The sequence below is a fragment of the Nuphar pumila genome, chromosome 4, assembly GCF_984573655.1.
Source record: "Nuphar pumila chromosome 4, dmNupPumi1.hap1.1, whole genome shotgun sequence".
NCBI lineage: Eukaryota > Viridiplantae > Streptophyta > Magnoliopsida > Nymphaeales > Nymphaeaceae > Nuphar > Nuphar pumila.
Genome location: NC_143252.1, coordinates 17690560 through 17717149, shown reverse-complemented (window position 1 = coordinate 17717149; position 26590 = coordinate 17690560). Strand labels below are relative to the sequence as shown.

The 26590-nt window shown below is 36.8% G+C and overlaps 1 protein-coding gene across 1 annotated transcript in view; it reads right to left on the bottom strand.

Moving 5' to 3' along the window:
• LOC149839542 (protein NPG1-like) overlaps positions 1-25946 on the bottom strand; it is a 38284-nt gene extending 12338 nt beyond the window's left edge. Inside the window, exons 1-4 of the mRNA XM_090004888.1 lie at positions 25782-25946; positions 13758-14007; positions 5352-5411; positions 3139-4349 (exon numbers count right to left, since the gene is read on the bottom strand). Coding sequence (XP_089861014.1) covers positions 3139-4349; positions 5352-5411; positions 13758-14007; positions 25782-25946 — 1686 coding nt within the window. The remainder of the gene's footprint in view (positions 1-3138; positions 4350-5351; positions 5412-13757; positions 14008-25781) is intronic.
• Positions 25947-26590: the final 644 nt, after the last annotated feature.

Here is a 26590-nt window from a genome sequence, read left to right as displayed (position 1 = left end):
TTTCAAACCCCAATTTCAAATTCTTTTAATTCATTCATCATTTAGGATAAAATTACATCATATTTTCAAAATTCTTTTCTTATTATTTCAAAATCCAAGTGATTTTGAGACAATCCTTCAAATATCTTCTTCATTTCTCAAATTAATCTTCAATTCTTACTCATAAATTCAAATTCATCTTCATATTCTCAATTCTATTTTTACTTCAAAATTCAAAAATTCAAAAATTCAATATTCTAATTTCAAAGTTCAATTTAACTTTGAAATTCCGAATTCATCTCTAAAATTCAAAATTTCAATTTTCAACTCAAATTTCAGAGTTCAATTCAACTTTGAAATTCCAAATTCATTTTCAGGATCAAGATTCAATTTCAAATTCGATTCAATATTCAAGATCGTGTTTAAAGTTCAATTTAAACTTTGAAATTTCCAAATTCATCTCCTGATTTCAAAATTCAAGTTTGAAGATCAGGTTTCATTCTCTCTCCTTCTTTCCAATTTCAAAAAATCGATTTAGGATCTCTCAGATCCAATTTTAGGTTTCATCTGGATTTCCAAAATCCAATTCTATCTTCAAATTCCATTTGGATTTCTCAAGTCCAATTCCATATGGGTTTCCAATCCAAATTCAAATCCAGATTTGAAGTCCAAATCCAAGTTCAAATCCAGATTTTAAAATCCAAATCCAAGTTCAAAACCATTTTTGCAATCCAAATTTCAGATACTATCTCAAATTCCAGACTTTAAATCCAAATCCATTTTTTCGAGTTCCATATTTCAAAACCCAATTCTAAATCTCATCTAGATTTCTTAAATCTCATCCAGCTTTCATTCTGATTTCAAACTTTAAATCTAGAATTCCACTCCATTTTCAAATTCCATCTTGACTTTCAATTCTAAACTCCATTTTTGAAGTCCATATTCATTTTTCAATTCTTATTTTCTAATCTCCCTTCTTTAAATTCAGGTTCATCTCAATCTTTGATTATTTCAAAACTCAAGATCTATTTTAAATCTTAAGTTAGAAAATCTAACTTCTTCAAGTCCATCTTCAACTTTCAAAAACCATTTCTTCACAAATATTCTCAAATTCATTTCAAAACCACTTGGATAAATCCCAAAAATTTTGAATTCCTTTGCTCAAAAGCATACATCTTTGCATTCGCATTTCACAAAGCATGATTCTTTGTGCATTTTAGACTTAGAATAAATTCTTAGACAATATTTAGGCAAAGCAAAAAGGCAAAAATTCGATCATTGGTTCGATTACCCCTGGTAAAGGCACCAGGAATGGTCGAACCTCGTACCGACGAGCGAATCACGTTTCTCCATTTTCCCGCAAATTTTTCAAAAACGGAGGCGAGTAATTTTAAAATCTTTTTCAAAATTGAGGTCAAGTGAGACCTTTGCAAAAGAGTTTCTCTCTCTTCTTTCTTTTTCATTTCTCTCTTTTTTTCTATCTTTTATTTTCCCCTTTCAAAAAGGGAAATAGAGGTTAGAAAGGCAAATAGAAGGAAAAGAGGGAATACAAGAGGAAAAATTTTGCGGTTATTACATCATTTTCCCCTAAAAAGAATTTCGTTCTCGAAATTTTTCCTGTAAGATTCTCGTAGAGAACGTAGTATGAGGGGATTGGTATCGACAAGGATGCACGTATGTGTGCGAGATCCCAACATATATCCCAACATATAGAGATCAGTCTCGACAAAATTCATACATGATTTCTTTGATGGCAAATCCGTACTAAATCACGGAAGTCTTATCAGAAGACAGTTAGAGTGTATGTTCACTACTTTCTACGGATGATAGACACAAATTATTGGATGAAGTTTCCTTTATTTTATCATAATCACGTTGTTGTTTGTTGTCCTCGCTATTTCTAAGAAACTCTTTGTCCTGGTAACCTCCACTTATTCCTATTTCCCAAAATGGCCCCATATTTTCACAGAAGACCTAAACATAACCTCAAATCAAGGTCTAGAATCTTTCATAGAGTGGCCCTTCTAAACACAAAAGACACAAACATGTCATTATATCAAGATTTAAAATCAATAACGATCAGATTCTGCTACAACTAAAAGCCAAATCTATTGATTCATGATAAGCTATCTCTATCAATCTTATTAAACTCCAAATTAAGGCTTTATATTGAATTTGAAGATGGAAAAACATTGGGCTTGAATTTTGATCTGAATCTGGATCCGGATCTAGATCCAAGATCCAAACTCATACCCAAAACGAAAATGGATCAAGATCTGGATCAAATCCAGATTTACGTAGGACTTAAATAAGACCCAAGTCCATATTAGTTCAGATCGTAGGCCTTGGATCCAATCCGATCCAACTCTGAATCCATTTCGACAAACTTCTCGATTTTCAAAAAAATATGATTTTCGGGCAACTGAGACTCGAATTCAGAAAAGTAAAATATCATTGCACTCAGAATTCCAAGACGCATCCAACGATATATTACACGAATACCAAATTCTGAATTTCGCCCAAATTTCGCTTGAATTTAAAGGTAAAAAATAAAACACTTTATCTCGCTTCGAGTGGCTCGTTACGACCCTGTCGATGGAACCTGGGTCAAGCCCAGACTCAAAGACATTGGTATAAAATCGAACCTCAAACGATTTTTATCCCAGAACATAAGAAGCTCACAATGATAAATGCAATCAAAATATGAATAAAAATAATCATTTATAACATGCATAAGTGAGCTAATAAAGTGAAAAAGATGAAAAAGAGAAGAGTGTTTTCTCATTGAAAGATGGATTGTTAGTCAATTTGGCAATAACCATAGCTTGCTAATAATCCATATTCTCTTCTATGCAAACATATCCATTCCAAGTGCTGATTAGTGAATGCAATCAAGTTGCAGAAATAAAAATATTAGCAATTTTTTACCAACTATTAACACTACAGGTCTTCAGAATTATAAGGTGCAATTCTGTACATGTAATTCAGTGCCATAACATAATCATGTTGACATAATCAGGAGTCCTTTCAGGATGGTCTATGTAACATATGATATTCAAAGAATTCAATCATTGTCCCCAAAAAATTAAATGAACATAACATTTCATATCAACATCATTTCTAGATTTACCATATAAATGAAAGGTCTGTCATGCAAACCTGACTGATATTTTTTACAGGTCCAGAAGTCTTTCTTTGGGCTTGAACAAGAGCAAGCAAGAGACGATATGTCTCAACAGCATCCATGGAAAAAGACTTGGCAATTTTCAGCTTTGCTTTCAGTCTAAGCAGTGGACCTTGGTCCCAATTTCCAGTCTCGTCTAAGGCAGCATCAACAACCACTTCAGCCTCTGAAAATCGTTGTTGAGCAGATAAAACAAGGGCAAGAAATCTCCATCCTTTTATGACTGAGCCGCCTGTGGCATCAATGAATCCTCTCGCACAGTGTAAGGCAGCATTTGTATTACGATGTTCTGCATATTGAAGACCCAGATCAAATAGTATATCTGGATTGTTGCTTTCAAAGGAGATTGCTTCATCCAATGCTTTCAGAGCTTCAGTCTGCAGCTGAGTTCTTTGAAAGTCTGAGGAGGCAACTTTTGCTTGCTTTCCTAGACAAATGCCTAGTAAATGAAGACCAATGCCCTTTAGGTGTTCCAGCCTGCCTTCTGAAATTGCAATAGCATGTTGTGCATATGATACCCCCTCAGAAGCAAGAAGACAATCCTCACCACAGATTTTGCTTGCTAACATTAATGCCAAAAGATCAGATGGGTTTTCATGCTTGCTAAGCAATTTTCTTAACAAGCTTAAGGCAACACTATTCTGTCCTGCTCCAATGTAGCAAAGAGCTAGATTAATCCATTGTTCACAACGAGTAAATATCCCAGGTGTAATCTCTTCATATTGTGTTGCTATTATAGATGTCAAACCACAGAGAGATAGTGCAACTGTGACATGCTCCATCACATCAGGATCCCACTTGATCTTGCCAAGACAAGATTTATGTAGGACAATCATCAAGAGAAGAATTGCCTCTTCTAGATTATTTTTAGGAACATATGAACCATCAATCTGAGCACCTAAACTAGGCGCGCCAGCTTCAACACCACCAAACAAAAGAAAGGCAGCAAACTCCTTCTGAATCTGAGCACAACATTCATCATCTAGATTCCAATGACTAAGTAGAGTGCGTCTGTAGGCAGCCATTGCTTCTTGATAGGACCCTGCTTGCTTCCATAGTTCTGGAAGAAGCACAACAGCCTTGCTTACTACCTCTTGCAACTTATTATCCACCAAAACCTCTGGTATACCTTGAGGAAACATTTTTTCAACAGCATCAAGGATGCTATTACATTCATTAGCAGCTTCTGAGACATCCATATCAAACATCAGTCATGGAAAATAACAAAAAGAGCAAAGGAAATCTTAACATAAATAATATAATGAAATGAAATACAACAAGCTTAAACAATCTTAACATGAAAGTATGTGATTTTCAATTAAAAAAGTTCACAACTTCCATGTAAAGGATAAGGAGACACCATATTCCAATAACAGGACCTATTTTATCATTTCAAATATTTCACATTTTATGATAAAATGAAGCATGCAACATAAATTAACCAAACTCTCCATAGACTTTCATATGGACTTCTGTCAATGCTTCCACAGCTTACGTAAATCACCCAAACCTATCTACACAATTTATGAGCCTTAAAGAAAGCTATTAAAATAAATTTCTAGTTTTTTTTCACTTAAACACGAATTTGAAGGAAACTTGAGAACATTTGTTAATGACATCAATTACTTATCAAATAATGAATGCTAATCCTGACAATAGAGAAAAATGAAATACATTACGCTTAAACCTACCTTGAAAGTAGCATAATTGTCAATTAGGAAAAGGTTCACAATTTCCATGTAAAGGATAGGAGACAACATTTCAATAGCAGGACCTAATTTGTCAAATCAAGCATTATCTAGTTTGTGATAAAAATGTACATGGCATAAACTAACTAATCTTTCCATACACATTTATATGGAGTTCTGTTATGCTTATTAATCTTAAAGTAAATAAAGCTATTAAAATGAATTTCTAGTTGAGTTCTTTCCACTTAACATAAATACAAACTTAAAGAAAAACCCGACACCCCATTGGAATGATATCAATTGCTTCCTGAACAACACATGCTAACCTTGAAACTGCCAAACTTTCCATTTATCCTACCTTCTTTCACGTGGGCTGATTTGAGACTGTGATTTAAGATTGCCAATTATTGTTAAAGGCATGTTATAGGAGGGAAAAAATGAGTTTACCACAGCGATTCCAGCCTTCACAACTAAATCCTTTGTAAATCAAATCCACTTACCTGAGAACACCTTAAAAGTCACTTTCAATTCAAGAGTTAACTTAAATAACTTTGACTTGCCTTCATACAAAAAGAAAAGGTAAAAATATACACCATTTATCACTTACAGGTTTGGGTTGGACATCCGAATGAGCTAAGTCTATTTAGCCAGGTTGGGTATTAAATGATAGAATCCAATCAGCTTTTAGATTCATATTCAGTTTTGCCCATAGATCTGAATGGATTCTCTTATGCAGGCAAAATAAACTTCGTTTCAAATTGGAAACCCTTTGACTCATGAGCACCCATTTTTTGAAAAGCATGGGCCAAATGTTCAATGGCTGAAAACCTACAATAAATGTTTTTTGGACAATAATAACTTGTAATAAATGTTGCTTGCAATACATGTAATATGTCATATGGGTAATTTTTAAAGCCTCCTTTGTTTCATGCAACTTACATAGGAAAGTGATGAGCTGGCAATCCTTATGTAATACTTTCCCACCATGAATGAAACAAACATCAAATCATCATGGTGGGAAAGTGCCATGATGGCACAAGTGGGCCCCTGTTTTTCCCACCATCTACCACTTTTTATGTGTAAATCCTTTCATACCCCCCCCCCCCCCCCCCACTATGAAAGCTTTCACAAGGTAAGACTGAGCTGGCAGGTTTTTTTAGAAATCCATGCCCATTCCCATGTAAAGCCTTTCCTTTACATGGGAATGAACAACGAGCCCTAAATGTCCAACATTCATTGTAGTTAACATGTTAAGCATTAAGGCTTCAGGGACTTAAGTTCTACTCAGATTTGACCAAATCTGATGGATTTCGGTCGTATCCCGAATATTCGGATTTGGATTCGGTTGAAGTGATCTGAATCCAATCAGTCAAATGTGGTATAGCCTACATCCGAACTGAATCCGACCCATTTACATCACTACTTATACCATGTTCTTTCTTCACAATTTTATTAGGAAGTCCACTCAAATAAAGCATACAATGCATTCATCATCGATTATGATTTCATTCATATTCCTGAAAATTGGATAAAGCAATGGCCAATCGCAACTGAAAGGAAGCAATGATGAATGAAATAGAAAATTGGGACTTTGAGAATTTGTCTCTCTAAGAATGTGATTAGCTGTAAATGGGTGTGCATTTTGAAATTTAAATTAGATGGGCCAATAAACATTTACAGCTAGACTTTTAGCTAAAGGGTACACCCAAACTTATGCAAATGAAATTAAGACACTTTTTTGTTTTTGGCAAAGCTTAATTTAATGCATGTATTCTTTGCTTCTATAGAACAAAGTGACAAAGGTCTTTGTTGTTTTTTCAGTTTGAATGACGTCCTTGTTTCTGCATAAAGATATTTAAAATAAGATAAAAGTGCAAAGACTGAAGAAAGCTATTTATGGGATTAATATATCTTCATTAACATGGTTTGATAGGTTCACAAGGTCATAGTGAAATTTGGATACGAGAAGTGTTATTAATCTTTATGTATGAGAGAGGGAGATGGTAAATGATATCATGGTAACAGAACGCTTTGTAAAAAATCAAAATGTATCTAAAATCAAAATATATCTAAAGTCAAATGTTTGACATAAAAGACCTAGCAACATAATGCTACTTTCTAGGTAAAGAGGTGCAAGGTTCAAAAAAGAAATTGTTGTCTCCAAAAGGATAAGTTTTAATCTGTTTAAAGAGACATGGAACACAAAGCAGTAGATAATCAAATTGAGCCAAAGATAGATTAGGGGCTAAGAAAAATAAAGAATTCATGGATGTTGTTAGCTAGGATATAACAAAGGCTAGTTGGTAAACTCATATGCCAAACCAGGTCAAATAAGAAAGCAGGGCTAGATAGACTGGCAGTACAAAACGTATGTGCTATTCACAAATTGATTATGAAAAGAGAAAAAAGATAAAAGAAAGAAAATATTTATTTAACAAGCTATCACTAGACCAAACACAGCTTGCAATATAATGTGGTAATAAATCACATGCATCTTTCTCTTTTGTTAAATATAGTGGCTATGAATTTTATTTTAAGGTATTTGAAAAAAACTAAAAAGAAATACTTAATGCTGATCATGGCCATTGCTATGATGAATAAATTGATGCAGACAGGGCTGGTTCTATAAAGAATGGTATACAATATACTTGATTGTGCATGTGGAAGAAATATAGTTTCTTAGAGAAGAAAACAAACTATTAGTTACTACGGTGTTGATGTATGTTAGACCATAAATATATATAACATAGATTATCTTTTCATAAGCAAAAATTATTAGTGCTGTATCATACCGTACGATACACATCATAACTATTTGAAAAATCAATATGATACAAACTCATATCTTGATATGGTATGTATCATATGTATCATGCAATAAGGAAGCATATTGTACGATACACTATGATATGGTGCATATCGCATGATACATGTTTGGTGGATTTAAAAAGGTGCTGAACTTAATATTGTTTATGTCCAATTTTAAAAAACCCCATTAGAGCCAGTTCTCTCATTTGTTTAGAAGATAGTGGAGAGGAACCCAAGTGTCCTAGGAGGGTTTAGAGCTTTTTGGGGCCAATTTTTGAACAAGGGAGAGGGATTTTGCATTTTTCACACCGGAGGAATTTTTTTATCCATTTTTCACTAAAAGATGTGGATTGAAGTAAAAAAAATGAAGATGGAGAAGAAGAAAATGATGATGATGATTGATATCATCTAGTTTTTTTTGTTCAAATTTTGAAATAGCTTGGTTATGCAAAACTTTAAGTACTGAAAAGTACTTTGTGATTTTGTTTTTGTCTACATAAACATGCGCTTTTATGAATAATGTGACTTGTTAACTTAGTTTCACTCTATGTTACAATGATTCGTGGACTCGAGGATGCGGGATTCAGATTCGACTCGAAAGTTCAAAAATGGGACACGAGGACACAAAATATTTTAACATTAAAAAATGGATTTTTCATTGAAATAAAATTAAAAAGTAATAAAATATTGTTTTAAAAAATATTAAAATAATGCCATGTGTGTTCATGTTAGTGTGTCCGAGTGTGTCCACTCATGTCACCAAGGGGCACACATCCAAAATGGAGTGTCCCTATGACAGGTTTCATTGTTTAATATGTGATAGAAGTGCATATTGTTTTATAATTTACATTTTTCTTATGAGAGATGCATGTGATTCATAGCATATTATCTCCAATATTGGATATTCGATCTCTTATGTAGTTCGTAATTGTTTGATATGTGATATTATGGCTTTATTTTGTAGCTAATATTATTGTTTCTTGTGTTGTGAATTTTTTTAAAAAAATCCTTTTTATTTTTATTTTTATTAAAAAATGTGATTTTTTATTATAAGATACATATCCTGTAAAACCCGAAAATTTTTGCTACCAAAATTTTTGTTTATATTATAAAATATTTCAAATTTTGCAAATTGGGCCTAGATCCACATTTCGGATCTAGGACCCATAAAGGGGTAACTAGGTATAAATGATATAAATCACGATTTAATAATAATAATAACAATAAATAAATGAAATTTTAATTTTTAAAAAAAATTATCTGAGGATCCACAAGTTGGATCCAAATGGATCCAACTTGTGGATCCATATTGTTTGGACTCGGGTTATGGGTCTCGGGTCCGGACCCGAGCCACGCCCCTGTGTAAACAACTTTTAAAGGAAAGGGGTTGCCCGATAAAGCCTTAACAAAAACAGAAAGGGGGGGCAAGGGGGGGGGGGGGGGGGGGGGGGGGGTTACGCAGAGCGTAACCGACCCCGCACCCCTTGGCAAGGGAGAGGGCTTGGGGCCAATAAAGGGGGGAGTGGAGAGGGGGTCTCGCCCTCTTCACTCAGCCTCTTCTCTCTCGGGCTCTCTCTTTTCCCCCGTCTCTCTCCCTGTCAGTGTGCGCAAGCCGGAGGGAGGATCTTGTCGCCGGCGAGTTTTGGCAACCAACAGTCACCACAGGCCACGGCGAGGACTTCCTGTCATGGCAACAGCAAGGAACGTCAGCCGCGGTCTTACCCACGTGATTTCAGCCTCCGATCGTCGAAGAGGTCGCTGGAAAATTCTTCAAAAGGTACGGCTCTTCTTGGATTTGGGTGAGGAATCGAACCTGAGTTCGATTTTGGGTAGTGATTTGAGAGGAGGGGTTCGTAACGCCCGGAAAATTGTGAGAAATTTGGGGTTTTCGGTAGGGATTTCAGTTTCTTTCTCTTTTGCTGTATTCAAGCAGTGATGGGGTTTCGGTGAGGCCCTAAATCGAAAAAAAAGGGGGGGTTCCGATTTAGGAAAAAGGGGTTTGCTAACAATGAATGGGGAATTTGGGGGTTTTCGTTGTAGACCTCATCTAGTAAACCTATTGAACGATTTTAGGTCTGAAATCTTTCCTTAAGGGTTCCTAATGTGGGGTTTCTTTATCTTGAATATGCATAGGGAGAGCCATGTATAACTTGGCTTAGTCAGGTTACATGATGTGTATTACGTGCATCGCACAATATAGGTCGTTATGAAGTTTCTTTTAGACAAAGCTTTTTATGCTATGGGATTAAAAATTTCAGGTGTTTTAAGAGGTGTAGAACTGTTTGCTATGTTATGGTTTGATGATTTCGTGCAGTTTGTCATCTAGTTCAATTACCTATGATTTTTGTTCTTTGAGCTGTGATTAAATTTGATCCCTACGAAACTCTAGGTTCTGTCATTAAACCAGAATTTGTATTATAATAAAAAGACTATGCTAATGTATCAGTTATATCAAATATATTCCTGTGTGATTATTAATTGATATTCAATCTGAATACATATGTCTTAGTTACCTGTTATCAGACTTGAGTTCTATTCATTTTCTTAACTATTAGAATTGAGTTAATCCGAGTTCATGTGATCATGTATGGTCTTACACAGTCTTATATCATTAAAGCATGTATATTTTTGAAGAATGTCCTGATTTCTATTAGCATGGCTGATTTCCATATGTTTCCATAAGTTAGCCGAATGATGTTAATCAGACTTCCTATTTTCATAAATGAATATACAAAACCCTAACCCATTAAAACATGAATAGTGTAATACACTGCTGCTAGGTTCATGAACGGTTAAAGTCCGATAGAATCTTGCATGCATTACCTAATGTGATGTTGTAGGCTGTCTATTGACATAAGATGGTGCTTTAGTGTAGTTAAGCTCAAAGTTTGTAAGATGTAGCGTGGGATCATTGCAACATAACCTGAAAATTTCAGTTATGTATAATAGTGCTCATGTTACACTGTTTAGGGAGGATGGCTATCTAAAACTGAAATTTTGTATGTAACGTATCTTGTTTTGTTGTCTCTAGCTGAACATTATATTCTTGTTCAGAATTCTATGAGTAATTTAAAGGCTGGTATATTGTTTGCCATGGAGGAGTATGATCTCACTTGACTGTTATGAATCAGATTTAATGGAAATATGTTCTAAATTTTTTATAAATACTGTGTATGATTTAAATTCTGATATTAATAAAGGAAAACCTTGAAACCTACACACACCTATCTATGTGTCAAGGACAGGTCGGAATGTTATTTCTCAGAAGGTTATGTGAGTGTTATTGTTATGATTATGGTACTCATGACTGTGGGCATGATTCAGTTATTAGTAATTCTTTTTGCACATGTACGCTTGATTATTGTGTGAAATGGTACATATACACTCACACACTTAAAGAAACCATGGATTTGGTTAATACCCATATGTGATGTAGGTAACACACACATATTGAAAATGCATATGAATGAGTTATGACATGCATATGTTTGGGTGTATAATTGCATAAGTGCACATGCTTTTGGCACTTTGGCCTAGTGTTTGAATGAAACACTAATTTGGTTTTATTATGTGATGCACCGATGGCCTAATTGGACCATCATCGGCCTGGAGAGTCGTGGGTTTGGTTTTCTTTTATTTATGTTTTTAAATGCATCACTTAAACCACATAAGATGGTTTGGCACATTACTACACTGTTCTAGTGGTTTATACGGGCTGGAGTCCCGAATGGGTCCCTGCGAGGGAGGATGCAGGGTTTTCACTTTACTTTTGCATATGTGTTGGAAACTTAAAGAAATGGACTTAATTAAAAATATAATGAATAAGAACAGTGTAATATACATTCTGGGATATCTCATCTGGAGTATGAGAATCTTGGATATCCGGTCTGGGGGAGACTGTGAGGATACAAAAACTCCGTGTGTTGTAATTTGGTCCCCTGAACCCGATATTGAGGTTCTTTCTCCTGGCCACGGTTTTAGGGAGAGTCTGCCACTTTACCCGGGAGTGGTGTGTTTGACACAGTTGTTGTTATGGTACCAAGGAAGTGGCACATGTGGGCGTGGGGTGTCTCTTGTGTCTCCGACATTAGATGTGGAGGTCTAATGTTCCGATGGATGGTGTTGTTTCCTGATATCGGTCGAGGGCTAAGTTGGAACCCAGTAATAAAATACAAATTGTGTGTTAAGCTACCCTGGGAACCTACTTGACCTCGGGGTTTGTACCCGTTTGGTGTATCCGCGGGCAACTGTAATTAAAAAGAGGAACTTAAGGATGTGTGCATCTAATAGGGCATGCATATGGAAAGATGGAACATAAATGAAAGATAACAAAAATGAATCATGCATTGCACAAAATCATGCATTTTTTTATTATGCATTAGATCATGCATGTTTGAATCATTCTTGATATCATGACATGATTTGGTAATAGCATATGATTTACTTTGTGAAGTCATGCTGCAAGGTTTGATTATTTAGTTCTTTATATATGACACCGCTTTACTGTTCTTGACTGGTGAGTATGTGCAATTGTTGGTAGTTATGGATATTTGAATGTTGCAAATTTTATATCTGCACTCACTCAAATCACTGCATGAAATCTTATCCATGTTCTTTCTCTCACCTGGTTTCTTTAGAAGTAGTTGTGCTCAGAATTTCGGTTCTGACACCCTACTTTGTTGGTTTTTCACAAGACATGGTGAATAGTGAGGCTGGACTGACTACTAGGGATGGATGAGAGTCATACTTGGGCTTGTCAGCTTCAGCAGAGGACATAGTGGCTCTTTCTTTTGTCTTAGTTCTTCTTGCTTCTTTCCAGTTGTCGCTTTATTTTCAGTTGAATAAAACCGTGTCTTTGAAATTTTCTTACTCATTAATAAAAGAGTTTTAGTTGGTTGATATGGATGATGATTGCAACTTCGTTTGTGGTGGTTGGGCTATCTAATGGAAAGTGGAACTGTGAGGACCCCAGATCTCTAGGAAGGATTCCGCAACTCTTAGAAAAAAAACATCTGCATTTTTAAAGGGTCTGGATTTGGGTCGTTACATATCCGATTGTGGGTCCAATTTATACGGGCACCAATACGCTTTTTACAACCTTGCACCCACATGCTATAGTGACCTTGGGTGGCATTGTTTCATCTTAATTTCCAAGCATTAAGCATCTATATAATCTGTCAACATGAACTTTGATGTTCAATCAAGAATTTTGTCTACTCTTAAGTGACTGAATGTTTAACTCTGCACCCTTGACACCATATGGGTTCCAATGAGTTTACATGATATAGTTCTCACTTGTGAATGCAGCATAATACAACAAGCAGAAAACAAGTGATGACATATTTATATATACTACACCAGGAAGAGTTGCACATGCTTCACAGAATATTGCATGCCAACTGATGGTACCAGCTACCAAGTGCCAAGTGCTTAATTTGATTAAGGATGGTATTTATAACCACCAGTATTGTTCTTAGGAGGGTTTTTCTCAAAGAGATTTTAGAAAAACTGGTTTTCCTAGAGAAAATATCGGGAAAAACTCTGTTTTAAAAAAAATAGAAAATATAAACAATGATAAAAAAAAGAAATAATAGGTTTCAGTGGTATTCCTCTTATGAAAAATATAAAGACTGTTAGAGAAGTTTTCAAAATATAAAAGAACCAGAGAATAAAAATTATATAGTTACAATATTTATATATATAAGAAATTTTTTAGAAAATATCACACTATTATCGTGATATTTGTTTTAAGGAGATATTTTGAAAATAGTGACATGTTTTCATCAACTGTTGTGAAAAGACATTAATATTGCTATATTTTCAAAATATTAGTGATATTTGTGCTCATGCATTGTGAAAAGGTACAAAAAAAATACATGCATACATCAGAATTCAGCCACATCCTTACAGGTCATTCAAACTGATGATAGGCAATATTGAGTGGCTATGGGCCAAGAAAAGTTGATAAAAAAGTGTTTTTTACTTGAATGTCCACATGATCAGAGAGTAAAAGGGAAATTTCATTTGCACGAGCAAGAAAAAATAGTAGTACAAGATATCTAAGATGTCAAACAAAACTTGCTAACAATAATACACACCAGTTAACCTCCCAAGCATTTGGAGAGACTTGGACTTCAAATATATAGCTTCAAGCACCAGGCTAACTGCATGCTGGGAAGCTGAACTCAGTGATTCACTGCGAGAGCGACTCCTCCTTGATGCAGGTTTCTCAGCCGGAGTTTGAAATCGAGTAATAGCAGCCTGAAGATCTATACCATCAAAGACTCGAAGAGCAGCTTCAATATTACCTTTCTGATACTCTAACCTACCAAGGAGAGCTCTAGCTTCCTGACATATCATAAAAACCAATGTTATGAATAGTCATAGTTAAACAAAATGAGTTCTCTAAAAGACATGAACACCCAGCCACATGTGACGTGTGCACAGTATTCAAATTCTATGTAATATAGTATAGTATAGATATGTGTAAAGTAACTTTATTAGACCTTCATGTAAATACCTATTAAGAAGGGGGTATATTAGACTTTTTGTTTTTTTTCTTTTTGATGTACTCTAAGGAGGTCGACCCTTTATGTAAGAGAGGCCTTCTCTCACACGATATTGCTTTTGGAATGAACATTTATTTCTCCCCGCTTTTGAACCTCTTCTAACCCTAGCTCCTCTCCCTCTTCTTTCTTATTGTTTCTAACATGGTATCAGAGCTAGAGTGTGAAGGGAAGAAGAACTGAATATGGAAGGAGGAGAAGAAAGAGGACTCAGTTTAGGCTTGCTGGCAACTGATGTCACCTTGGGAGGAACGACTGGTCTGTTTAGACCAATTTTGGTTAGTTTGACTCCTCCACTTGCTAGGGTTTGATTTTAGAAGTTTTACAAATCAAACCCCATTGGATTGGAACTTGTTTTGGATTTTTAGTGATTTAAGATTTTTGGGGTTTTTTGAAAGGTTCAGTCCAGATTTGAGAAAATTGTTGAATCTGGCTCAGTTTTTAGTTTTTAGGAGCCCAAATCAGTTTTATTCAGGTTGTTTTTGCTATAGAAGGTTGGAAAATTTGTTTGGGTCAACTGTTTTGGGGTTTTTGAGGAGATTTAAGCCAGTTTTAAGGTGCTTGTAGTAAGCTATTTCTAAGGTTTTCAAAGTGGAGAAGTATCCAAAGTGTTTTTGATAGATGCAATTCAACTTAGCATTTATCAAATAAATCGTACGCCTTTTGAAGTACTTAAAGGCATATCCCCCTTTCAAAAACTGCATGGAGAAGCTTCAAACTATGATGTGTTGAAGGTGTTTGGTTGTGTATGTTTTGTTTTGCTTGCTGACAGATATAGAGATAAGTTATCTCCTAAAGTTATCAAATGTTGCTTTCTTGGTTTCACTGATGGTCATAAAGAATACAAGTGCTATGATTTGGTTGGAAAGAAAGTGTGGACATCTAGGCATGTTTTGCAAGAGTGTGCTATATTTTAGTTAGTATGGAGAAATGACAGAAAATGAGACTGACTTGTTCTTTTTTATTCCCTTTGAAGAAAGAGAAGGTGGGAGAGAAAGGATGGAGAGTCAAGGAGAGCAAGTCCTGACTAGAGAATAAGTTTCATCAAACCTACTCAAGGAGACATGAAGATGTTATTGAAATTTCATTTTTAGATCAAATAAAAATGCAAGTGAAGAGGTCAATCTTGATCTCATTCATGTGATAGCTGATTCAGTACAACAACAACAAAACTTAGAGTTATCATCTTCTTCTTCCGCGTCTTCTTAGGTACGTAAAAGTTCTAGACCCTTTGTACTTTCATCTTGTTTTGTCCTATGAGTCTTTTGCACCACATCATCATGCTTTCTTAGCCTTAATTCATTTCTATGTTGAGTCTGAGTCCTATACAGAGGAATGCAAGCATGGAAACTAGTAAAACCTCCTTCAAAGAAAAATATTATTAACAACAAATGGGTATGCAAGGTAAAGCCAAAGGCAGATGGGTCAGTGGAGAGATATAAAGCCAGATTGGTAGCTAAAGGATACAATTAGCGTTTTGGAATTGATTTTGCGAAAACTTTTGCTCTTGTGGCTCATATGACCACAATTCGTACTGCTAACAGTAGCTTCCATACAACAGTGGGATCTTTGGCAATTAGATGTCAAGAATGCATTCCTGAATGAGGATTTACAAGAGAAAATATATATGAAACTACCACAAGGATACTCAGATCCAGAAGGCAAAGTATGCAGGCTTCACAAAGCTCTATACGGTCTCAAACACGCATCTCGAGCCTGGTCTGAGAAGTTCAGTTTAGCAGTGAGATCACTTGGTTTTGAGCAGAGTCATCATGATCCTTCTTTGTTTGTGTCTTCCTCTACAATGGAAAAATGTATATTGTTGTAAAGATTTAAGGAGACTTTAATAACGAACAAAAAGTCCACCAATCTTCAACTTGAGTAGATAACAAAAATGTTCTCTAAGGAATACACCTTCAACACCCATAAAGAGAACTACAAAGTGTTCTAAACGAACACACTCAAAAACCCTACAAAGGGGATATAAAAATATATATTTTATTCAATGGAAAGATTCTGCAAAAGCGTACATTACAAGGAGGGGAAAACCCTTATATATACACATTATGAAGGGGAGTTAGAGCTCATTCCCAACGGCTAGATTTCTAGCTATTGGGAGAGCCCAACGGCTAGAAATCTAGTCGTTGGGAGATGGAAAGGCTTAGTCAAACTTAGTTTGACTAAGTCCAAATCTGTAACGCCCCAAAAATCCACGACTTGTAACTTTTTATGAAAAGTTTGGAAGCTTTGTAATCAATCATTAATCAGAGTTTTTAAATAATAATTCAACGAAAAATGGTGTTTAAAATAGCAAGTCAATGGACCTTGGGCGTATTACAACGCAAACTTTCCTTGACAAATAGATTTGAAACTTCGTACATTTTAAGAAACCAAAGAGATTATGAAAATGCAGTTTAAGACTTATACAAAAGAGAGATTTCTAGAAAAACCTTTATGCAAATTTACAGAAATATCTTCAAGAGCGAAACATCAGAAAAAGAGTCTCATCTTGATCTCATCACGTCATCGTGCCATCGCAAGTTGTATCACCTGTACACCACCTGCACATGAAATGGGCCAGTTTCACGAAAAATTGGTAGATACGCAAAAGAGTCAATATAGAACTGAAATAAGTCATGAGTTATATTTAGCATCTGCAATAGACTGTGCAAATGAGTAAGCATTTCTAACATGAACAATTGAGTATGCAAACAAATAAAGGTTTACAAGGTGAGCAATTAACCATAAAATCAAGTGAGCTATCAACTATCACAAGGTATACACGATTTTACGGCAAGTAACTACCTAACTCATAAGGTGCAAGCAATTGCACAACAAACAGTTTATAAGTTGCACGTGGTAAGCAATCATACGACAACAGTTATACTAATCACAAGATGTAAGCAACTTATAAGACAAGCATCTACATTAGTCCTAGTTATAAACAGTTCGTGGATTACGAGCTCTAAGCAGTCACATTAGACTTAAGATGCAACAAGTTCTATGAGTTGTAAGAAAAATATTTTTGGAATATTTTGAGTTATGAGAAGAGTTCAAGTGGTTTCAATGATATGCCTATGTTTTCTTTCGGCCAACCCATTTTGTTGAGGGGTTTTAGGGCATAACCTTTGATAAACAATATCAGTATCTTCAAGATACTTCTTGAATTCATTTTAAAGATACTCACCTTCGGAATCAGTTCTAAATATCTTTAATTCGCTATTAAATTGATTTTTAATCATCTCATGATATGATTTAAAGCATGAAAAAACTTCATGCTTATGTCTAAGAAAATATATCCAAGAATACCTAGAAAAATCATCCACAAAAATCACATAATAGGCAAACCCTCCTTTTAAAACAATAGGTGTTAGTCCCCAAACATCCAAATGAACAATTTCGAAAGGTTTAGAAGTAAACATAGATCTTTGTTTAAAAGGCATACTTCTCATTTTTCCAAGAATACAGTCATTACAAGAGAAGGTATCTTTACAAAGATTTTTAGCAAAATGCAAATAAGATAACGTGATATTGGGATGACCAAGTCTTTTGTGCCAAACATTTATATCCTTATATTGGACAGCATTACAAAAAGAATTTTTAGGAACTTGAAGAAAGTCCATATAATATAAGTCTCCCTTTCTAGAGTCTTCCCCAATCAATTTTTCGAACCAACGATCTTGTATTAAACATTTATCAGAGGAAAATTTAATATCACATTCATGGTCCGAGAGTTGAGAAACGGAGAGAAGGTTCAAGTTTAATTTTGGTATAAATCTAATTTTGGGGATGAAAAAGTTTTGAGTTTCAAAATTCTCAACACCTTTAATTTCAAGAGAAGTCCCATCCGCAGTAGAAAAAAAAGATGGGGAAAGATTTTTTGAATATCCGAAAAGAGAATACATGTTTGGGGACATATGAAAAGACGCACCCGAATCCAAAAGCCAAGAAGTTTTACCTGGATGAGAGAAAGTGGATACAGCGGCTCTCGAGATGGCTTCCTTGAGGAGAGTTTGAAGTGTCTCCACAATTTGATTTAGTGAAAGGGATCCACTTGAAGAAGTGTCCTCTTTTTGCGACTGAGAGGTGGTGGCCATGGCTAACAACTTCTTTCACTTGGGACAAATAGGTTTGATATGCCCCGGTTCTTTGCAAAAATGGCAAACAATTTTGCTATAATCTTTTTTCCCACCTTGTCCACCATTTCCTCCTTGATTTTGATTTTTAAAATGAGGGGGACAATAAGCTCTTAAATTTTTTTCGGGCCTAGACACCGCTTTGACCCCATCGTTCTCTTCGGAATTAGATGGAACTGCAAGTACATTTGACCCTTGCTTACTTATACCCATACGGGTTTCTTCCCCACTTAATTTGGTGAAAACATCCTCAAGAGAAGGGAGAGTAAAAGATGACAAAGGAGAAGACCTTATTTGCTCAAATTTGGGCCTTAACCCATTCAAAAAATTGAAGAATCGATCTTCTTCTAATTGTTTGTGGCGAAGTTCAATCGCCTCACTACTCCATTTTGGTTTGAGCATAGCAAGCTCATCCCAAATGGAAGAAAGATCGGCGAAATATTTCATAATAGTCATGTTGCCTTGAAGAAGAGTTAGAGCCTTCTTTTGAAGATAATACTTATGGGACAAGTCTCTTGAGGTATACATTTTCTCAAGATACTCCCATGCTTGAGAAATCTTTTTGAATTTGATAATATTCGCATTGATTTTTGTCTCAACGGAAGAAAAAATCCAAGACAATATTTTGAAATTCTTAATTTCTCATTCATCATGCTTCTTCTAATATTCCTCAAAGGCTTTGGTTCTTTCCTCCCCTTCAAGGATCTTAATTTCACCTTCCTCCATCAAGGTGATTTTTTGTTCCGGTTTCGGGATTGTGCCTTATACATAACCCCAAAGACCTTTTCCTTTTATGTGAGCCTCTATTTTTCTGGCCCAAACGTGATAGTTTGAGCCATTGAGTTTAAATCCAAGAGAGAAATGAAACTCTTTTTCACCCATTAGAGAGGAAAGATGGAAGAAGAAATACGTACCACAATAAGACTTATAAGTCTTACTTGTCGTAATGCCCTTTTAAAATATTGAAGGAAGAGAAGAACACACTCCAATCTCTAAGAAGCCAAAGACACGTTTTTCGAGGCACTCGAAAAATAAAGAATCATACGATCTTCAATCTTTAACCAAGCTCTAATACCATGTAAAAATGTCTTCAAGAAGACCATATGCATACAAGCTCTAATAATTCACAAGGGACGTACACAAGAGCACCCAAAGAACACTTGAATAATTATGCACAAAGGCATAAAATAGCACACACATAAAAAAATATCTTCTCTATTGAAAACGTAAAAGGAGCTTGAGCTCTCAAACTTGAGAAAATACAAGGGGAAAACCCTTATTTATACATCACAAGAAGGGCCACATAGGGGGCTCCCAAAGGAGTCATTGGGAGCCCCCAACGGTCACATTTGTGACCGTTGGGGGCTCCTCAACGACTCTTTTGGGGAGCCTCCCTAGGTGGCACAAACCACAAAAAAGGAATTAAAAAGAAAAGAAAAGAAAAGAAAGAAAAAAATAAAAGAAAAAATACAATCATATTCTAAATGAAATATGCATAAAATAGGAAATTACAGAAATACCCTTTTCAAGTTATTATGAGCAAAATAGATATATATATATATATATAGAGAGAGAGAGAGAGAGATGTATACATATATACATAGTCTCTCTCTCTCTCTCCCTCTCTCTCTCTCTCTCTCTCTCTCTCTCTCTCTATATATATATATATATCTATGTCACACGGACTCGGCTAAAGGGTTGCCGCACCCGCGTCGACACGCACGGACTCGGGTGCGGACTCGGGTGCGGCTTTGGACTCGGCCCGGACTCGGTCAACTCCGAGTCGGACTCGGTCAACGAGTCCGGGCCGAGTCCGACCACATTTTGGACTCGGTCAACTTTGACCGAGTCCAAAATTGTCCAGTTCGAGTTTTAAATTTTGTTTTGGATCCGGGTCGGGTCGGGTCCAAACCCGACCCAGATCCAAATTTTTTTTGGCAGCCGAACCCTAAAAGGGGTTTATCGACAGGGAGAGGGGCTTACCCTCTCGATTTTGCCTCTCCCCCTCAGCCCCTGCAGCTTTCTCCTGCAACCACGCCGGCGATCCGAACTCCGGCGACAGGCAGCCATCGTCTCCCCCTCCGTCAGGTATGTCGACCCTGCTCGTAGCCTCCCTCCCTGCACCCTCTGCTCGCAGAGGAGGGGCTCGGCCCCCTCCCTGCACCCTCTGCTCGCAGGGGAGGGGCTCGGCCCCCCTCCCTGCACCCTCTGCTCGCAGGGGAGGGGCTCGTCCCCTCCCTGCACCCTCTGCTCGCAGGGGAGGGGCTCGGCCCCTCCCTGCACCCTCTGCTGGCAGAGGAGGGGCTTGGCCCCCCTCCCTGCACCCTTTGCACGCAGAAGAGGGGCTCGGCCCCCCTTCCTGCACCCTCTGCTCGCAGGGGAGGGGCTCGGCCCCTCCCTGCACCCTCTGCTGGCAGAGGAGGGGCTCGGCCTCCCTCCCTGCACCCTTTGCACGCAGAAGAGGGGCTCGGCCCCCCTCCCTGCACCCTTTGCACGCAGAAGAGGGGCTCGGCCCCTCCCTGCACCCTCTGCTCGCAGGGGAGGGGCTCGGCCCCTCCCTGCACCCTCTGCTGGCAGAGGAGGGGCTCGGCCCCCCTCCCTGCACCCTTTGCACGCAGAAGAGGGGCTCGGCCCCCTTCCTGCACCCTCTGCTCGCAGGGGAGGGGCTCGGCCCCTCCCTGCACCCTCTGCTGGCAGAGGAGGGGCTCGGCCCCCCTCCCTGCACCCTCTGCTCGCAGGGGAGGGGCTCGGCCCCTCCTTGCACCCTCTGCTCGCAGGGGAGGGGCTCGGCCCCTCCCTGCACCCTCTGCTCGCAGAGGACCTCCCTGCACCCTTTGCACGCAGAAGAGGGGCTCGGCCCCCCTCCCTGCACCCTCTGCTCGCAGGGGAGGGGCTCGGCCCCTCCCTGCACCCTCTGCTCACAGAGGAGGGGCTCGGCCCCCCTCCCTGCACCCTCTGCTCGCAGAAGAGGGGCTCGGCCCCTCCAATATTCCCTGTTTTATTAACTTTATTTTATTTACTTATTTAATTATTTTCTTTTCAGTTTTCACTTTTCAGATATAATGGCGAGTTCTAGCGGTAGTGTCAATACATTTGGTTCAAGTTCTAACCCTGAATTAGATGTTTCTCAACCACTTTGGAGGCTTGTGACAAAAGGGATAAAAGCTAGTAGTGGTGGTGGTGGGAATGTGCAGTTTCATTGTAATCTATGTAAGACTGTTTTCACAGGTTCTTATACGCGTGTGAAAGCACATCTTTTGCATATTCGTGGTCAAGGAATTAGGGCATGTTCTGGGGTTGACAAAGACATGTTAAAGCAATTAAAAAAAGAACAAGAGGAAGCTGAAAAGAAGAAAATTGCAGAGATGAAAAGCGATTCGATTAATTTGTCTTTTCCTACTGCTAGTGATACACAAGAAGAGCTTTTAAAGAAAACAAAGATGGAAAGCAATAAAACAATACAAGCGTCATTCAAAAACATGGCAAGAGCAGAAATTGATAAAAAGATTGGTCGATTCTTTTACTCAAGCTCAATTCCTTTTAATGTAGCTAGAAGTCCATACTGGAAAGATATGATTACATCTTTGGCTAATTGCAATTTGAGTGGTTATGTGCCTCCTAGTTCAGAAAAACTAAGAACAGTCATTCTTGCAGAGGAAAAAATAGAATTGAAGACTTGCTAGAGACCCAAAAATTTGCATGGAAACGACATGGAGTGTCGATTGTTTCTGATGGGTGGACTGATATACAAAGGCGACCACTGATAAACTTCATTGCTTACTCACTAAATGGGTCAATCTTTTTGAAGACTGTTGATGCATCTGGAGAGTATAAAGATGCTGAATATTTAAAGAGATTATTTGTTGAAGTGATAAAAGAAGTGGGTGAAGAAAGTGTGGTGCAAATCATTACTGACAATGCTCCAGTTTGCAGTCGTGCAGGAATGAATTTGGCAAGTGAAGATACATATTCACATATTTTTTGGACTCCTTGTGCAGCACACAGTTTAAATTTGGCACTTAAGAGTATATGCAATCCATCAAAAGATGATGCACATGCACATGAAATGTGCTTATGGATTGAGGAAATAGAGCATGATGTTCGAAATATTAGAAATTTTGTTGTAAACCATCATCATGCCCTTTCTATATTTAATAGGCATTCTGATCTCAAGTTACTGAAAGTTGCTGAAACTCGTTTTGCTTCTCTAATTGTTATGATAAAAAGAATTAAGCAACTCAAGAATGCATTGATGATGATGGTGGCTGATCAAGATTGGGATTTTTACCGTACTGAAGATGATGTCAAGGCTCAAGCTATCAAAAAATGCATCTGTGATGATTTTTGGTGGGATAAAATTACATATTTTGTTGAATTTACAGAGCCTATTTGGGAAATGCTGAGAGAAGTTGACAGAGATGTACCATGCTTCATAGAATTTATGAAATGTGGGACAATATGATTGAAAAAGTTCAAAGTATCATTTTTAAACATGAGAAGAAAGATATTGCACTTGATGATATCAGAATTTTACAATCATGTACATTCAGTTTTAGTGAGAAGATGGGATAAAAGCAATACACCTTTGCATTGCATGGCACACTCTCTTAATCCAAAATACTATGCAAAAAAATGGTTGACAGCAGGTGTTGGTCGTGTTTCTCCAAATGAAGATCCTGAGATATCAAGAAATAGAATGATATATTTGGGAAGAGTTTTTAATGATCCTCACATGTTTAAGGTTGTAAATAGTGAGTTTGGCAAGTTTTCTACTGGAAGATTTGATTCTTTAGCAGCACTTGTGGCAAGGGACGAGGAAGATCCCCTTAATTGGTGGGCAACATATGGATCAGAGACACCAAATCTGCAACGTCTTGCAATGAAGTTGTTATCTCAACCTGCTACATCATCTTGTTGTGAAAGAAATTGGAGTACATATGCTCAAATTCACAACATTAAAAGAAACAAACTCACTAGTAAAAGAGCAGAGGATTTGGTATATGTTCACTCAAATCTACGATTAATTTCTCGCCGCACCAAAGAAGAGTATAGGTACTTTTTTTTCTTTGTATTCAAAGTTTGTATTTAAATATTTCATATTTGTATTCAAAGTTTTAAGTTAGATACTAATATAGTGATTTTTTGATGCAGTTGTGGACCATCCAAGAATTGGGATGTAAATCCAGAAGATTTTGACTTGGAGGGAGAACATAATTTACATACTCTCAACATGGACTACATCGATCCTGTTCTTCCTTCTAATTCAGACGATGAGGCAGATTTATGATAAGTTTTGTTGTTTATCACACTCACAAGCTTCTTTATGTGTTATATTTTGGTAAGTTTGTGTTGTTAAGAATTGCTTTTTTTTTGCTTTAAAATTTACAATCTTTATGTGTTAATTTATTGTTATATATATATAATTATAATATTTAAAATATATATATTTATAATATATATTTTTTAATATATATATATAGCCGAGTCCCCGTGTCCAAATTTTTTGGAATTGCGCCGCACCCGTGTCGCACCCGCACCCATGTGACATAGCTCTATATATATATATATATATATATATATATATATATATATATATATATATATATATATATATATATATACATACGAATATATATATGTACATACAATGAGATTAAGGATTACATTTTAACATTTTCTCCCAGTAACGCAAAGCTTTGTCAGTGCTTTAACAGTCTCTTTCAGCTTAATCATGAGTATGTGAGTTCTTGAGATGGGTTCCCGATGGGCAATGGGGGATGGGAGCATTCCATGGTTACTATCGTACGAGCGGACCCAATTCATTCGACTATTTCTTTTGAGGGGGTTCCTTCCCATTCGTGGGGAAGAGATTGGTTGTCTCGACTCTCGACATCACTCCCCAATATGCTTCCACGGCTAACGAGACATATTAGCTCGGTTGTGGGATACTTACATCTTGTGACTATCCTTGTCTGCTAAAAATTTGATAATACACTAAGTTATTGCTTGATCGATTGTGAGCAGAGGTTCAGGGCAACATCAGAGGAAGAAGTCATTGCAGGCATAGTTGTACCTTGAGCTAGGGATGAGCGAGGTGAGAATTCTTTCTTCCGTTTGGCAGGACAACCTCCCACGCCTTCTATTATAGGACTCTTCGGGGAAAAGGCTCTCCTTTCTTTAAAGGTTTTTTATTGGTTTTCTCGTTATTGGGTTCGTTGGATCGACTGGCCCTCTCATTGTCGGTTCATTCACTGGCTCATTCACAGGGCCTGCTGTGTTGAGGTATAAGCTCTATCAATCCACCCAGGAAAAGAGTGGAAAGCTGCTGCTTTTCTTATGATAACGAAGAAAGTTTTTTTTCAAGAATGGCACATTGATATCTTCAATCCAAACAGTGGTTGAGTTTATTTTTGAAAGAACCAGAAGATTTTTCATCTAAACTCCAAGGATATAACAAGTTACCTATTTATTTGATCAGGAATCTCTCTCTCTCTCTCTCTCTCTCTCTCTCTCTCTCTCTATATATATATATATATATATATATATATATATATATATATATATTATAATATATAACCTTGCGAGTGTTTTTTGCTTAATCCAAATCCATAGATGAGTTTAACATTGCATATTTATTCGTTAAAACTGTGTAGGGAATCAATACATTGAATTTGCAGAGATCTTGAAACATCTTTTGTTTCATTTAAACCTTTATTGATGCCTTTGTCCCTGTATTGGGAGCTTATCTATGTCACCCCATTTCTGCTTTCAAATCTGAGTTGGACAAATGTAAGCTTAGCCAGATATTTGAGATGGAGTTAGGGCCTTAGGGGTAGCATGTTATTTTCTTGGGTTGGAAGTTGCATATTCAAAGAGCTGAAAATTTACAAATAAATTTAACATCCAGATACTGTTATATGTATCACCACTATCATTTTACAACAAAAATCTAAAATAATGAGACAAAACAAACAAAAAATGACCATGCCAAGCAAATAAAAATATGTAGAAATAAATTCTCGAAGTTTTGCTGTTCCAAATGCAATTCACAGGAAAACAAATGAAATACCAAGCCTAAATATGCAACAGAGCCAGAAATGTAAACAGAGATCAAAGGACTTTTTTAGCAATAGTGGTTGCTTCAAGTCCACCAATTGGTGCACGATCAGAGGCATCAAAGTTCATATCAAGTACCCAGGTAACATAGACATTTGAAATAATACCTATATCTGTGCGCCTGACTATGTGTACATTGTGTGCATATTGATGAAGAAGTAGAAACAGCACAAGGGGTAGCTACGTCATGTTAATATTTTCATAAATTTGAGTTCTCATGCTACTACGGCTCTTGAATCATAAAACATGACTCACTAGACTTCAAAACCATGAGCAAAAGAGAAAACACAAAATACAAACTTACCTCATGGTTAAGTGATAGCCCCCCTTGAAGCGAAGACTCTGCCTCCTGAATGTTTCCTTCATCAAGCATTGCCACTACATCTGATGTTTTTATGGAAATCCCATTTGCGGAGGCCTCTTTGACAGCCATATCATTTTCCAAAGCCTCACCCTCTTCCTGTCTCATTCACTCAATTTAGTAATTCCACAACATTTTCAATTATGTACCATGATATGCTCATGGAATAGGGTGACCTGGAAATTTATAAAATAACTCCACATTCACCTATATCAAAATATCCATGTCTTGATTTAGTTTATATAATAAGCTAATCAATATAAAACTAAGAAAAAAATTATGCAAACAAACTAAAGAATCAACAATGTGATAGATAAAATGGCATAAATTCAAAATTGTCCAAAAGGATCGCTTCCAAAAAATATTTGAATGTGACAAAATAAACACTGTAATGCTAAATATAAAGATTCAGACTTTGTGATAATTCAAGCCTTACACAAGTATACAAATGCTTTTGCCAGCATTTTGAGAAGAGGGTCCTTCAGTTTGAAGCCCCAATGCCTATAGTTATCTCTGATCCAAGAGCACATATTACTGGTTCTTTCTGTTAATAGACTCACATATAGGAGAAAAAAATTGACATATTCTTTCAATTAAATAAAGAATGATCCATTTCACAAATTGTTTATAATTATTGCATGAGATCAAGCTTTACTTTCAAGCTACAATGTCACAAAGCCTATAAGGATGTATTCATGTACATATAAAGCATTCACTCAGAAAAGATCTACTTGAAGAATAACTTTTAAAGC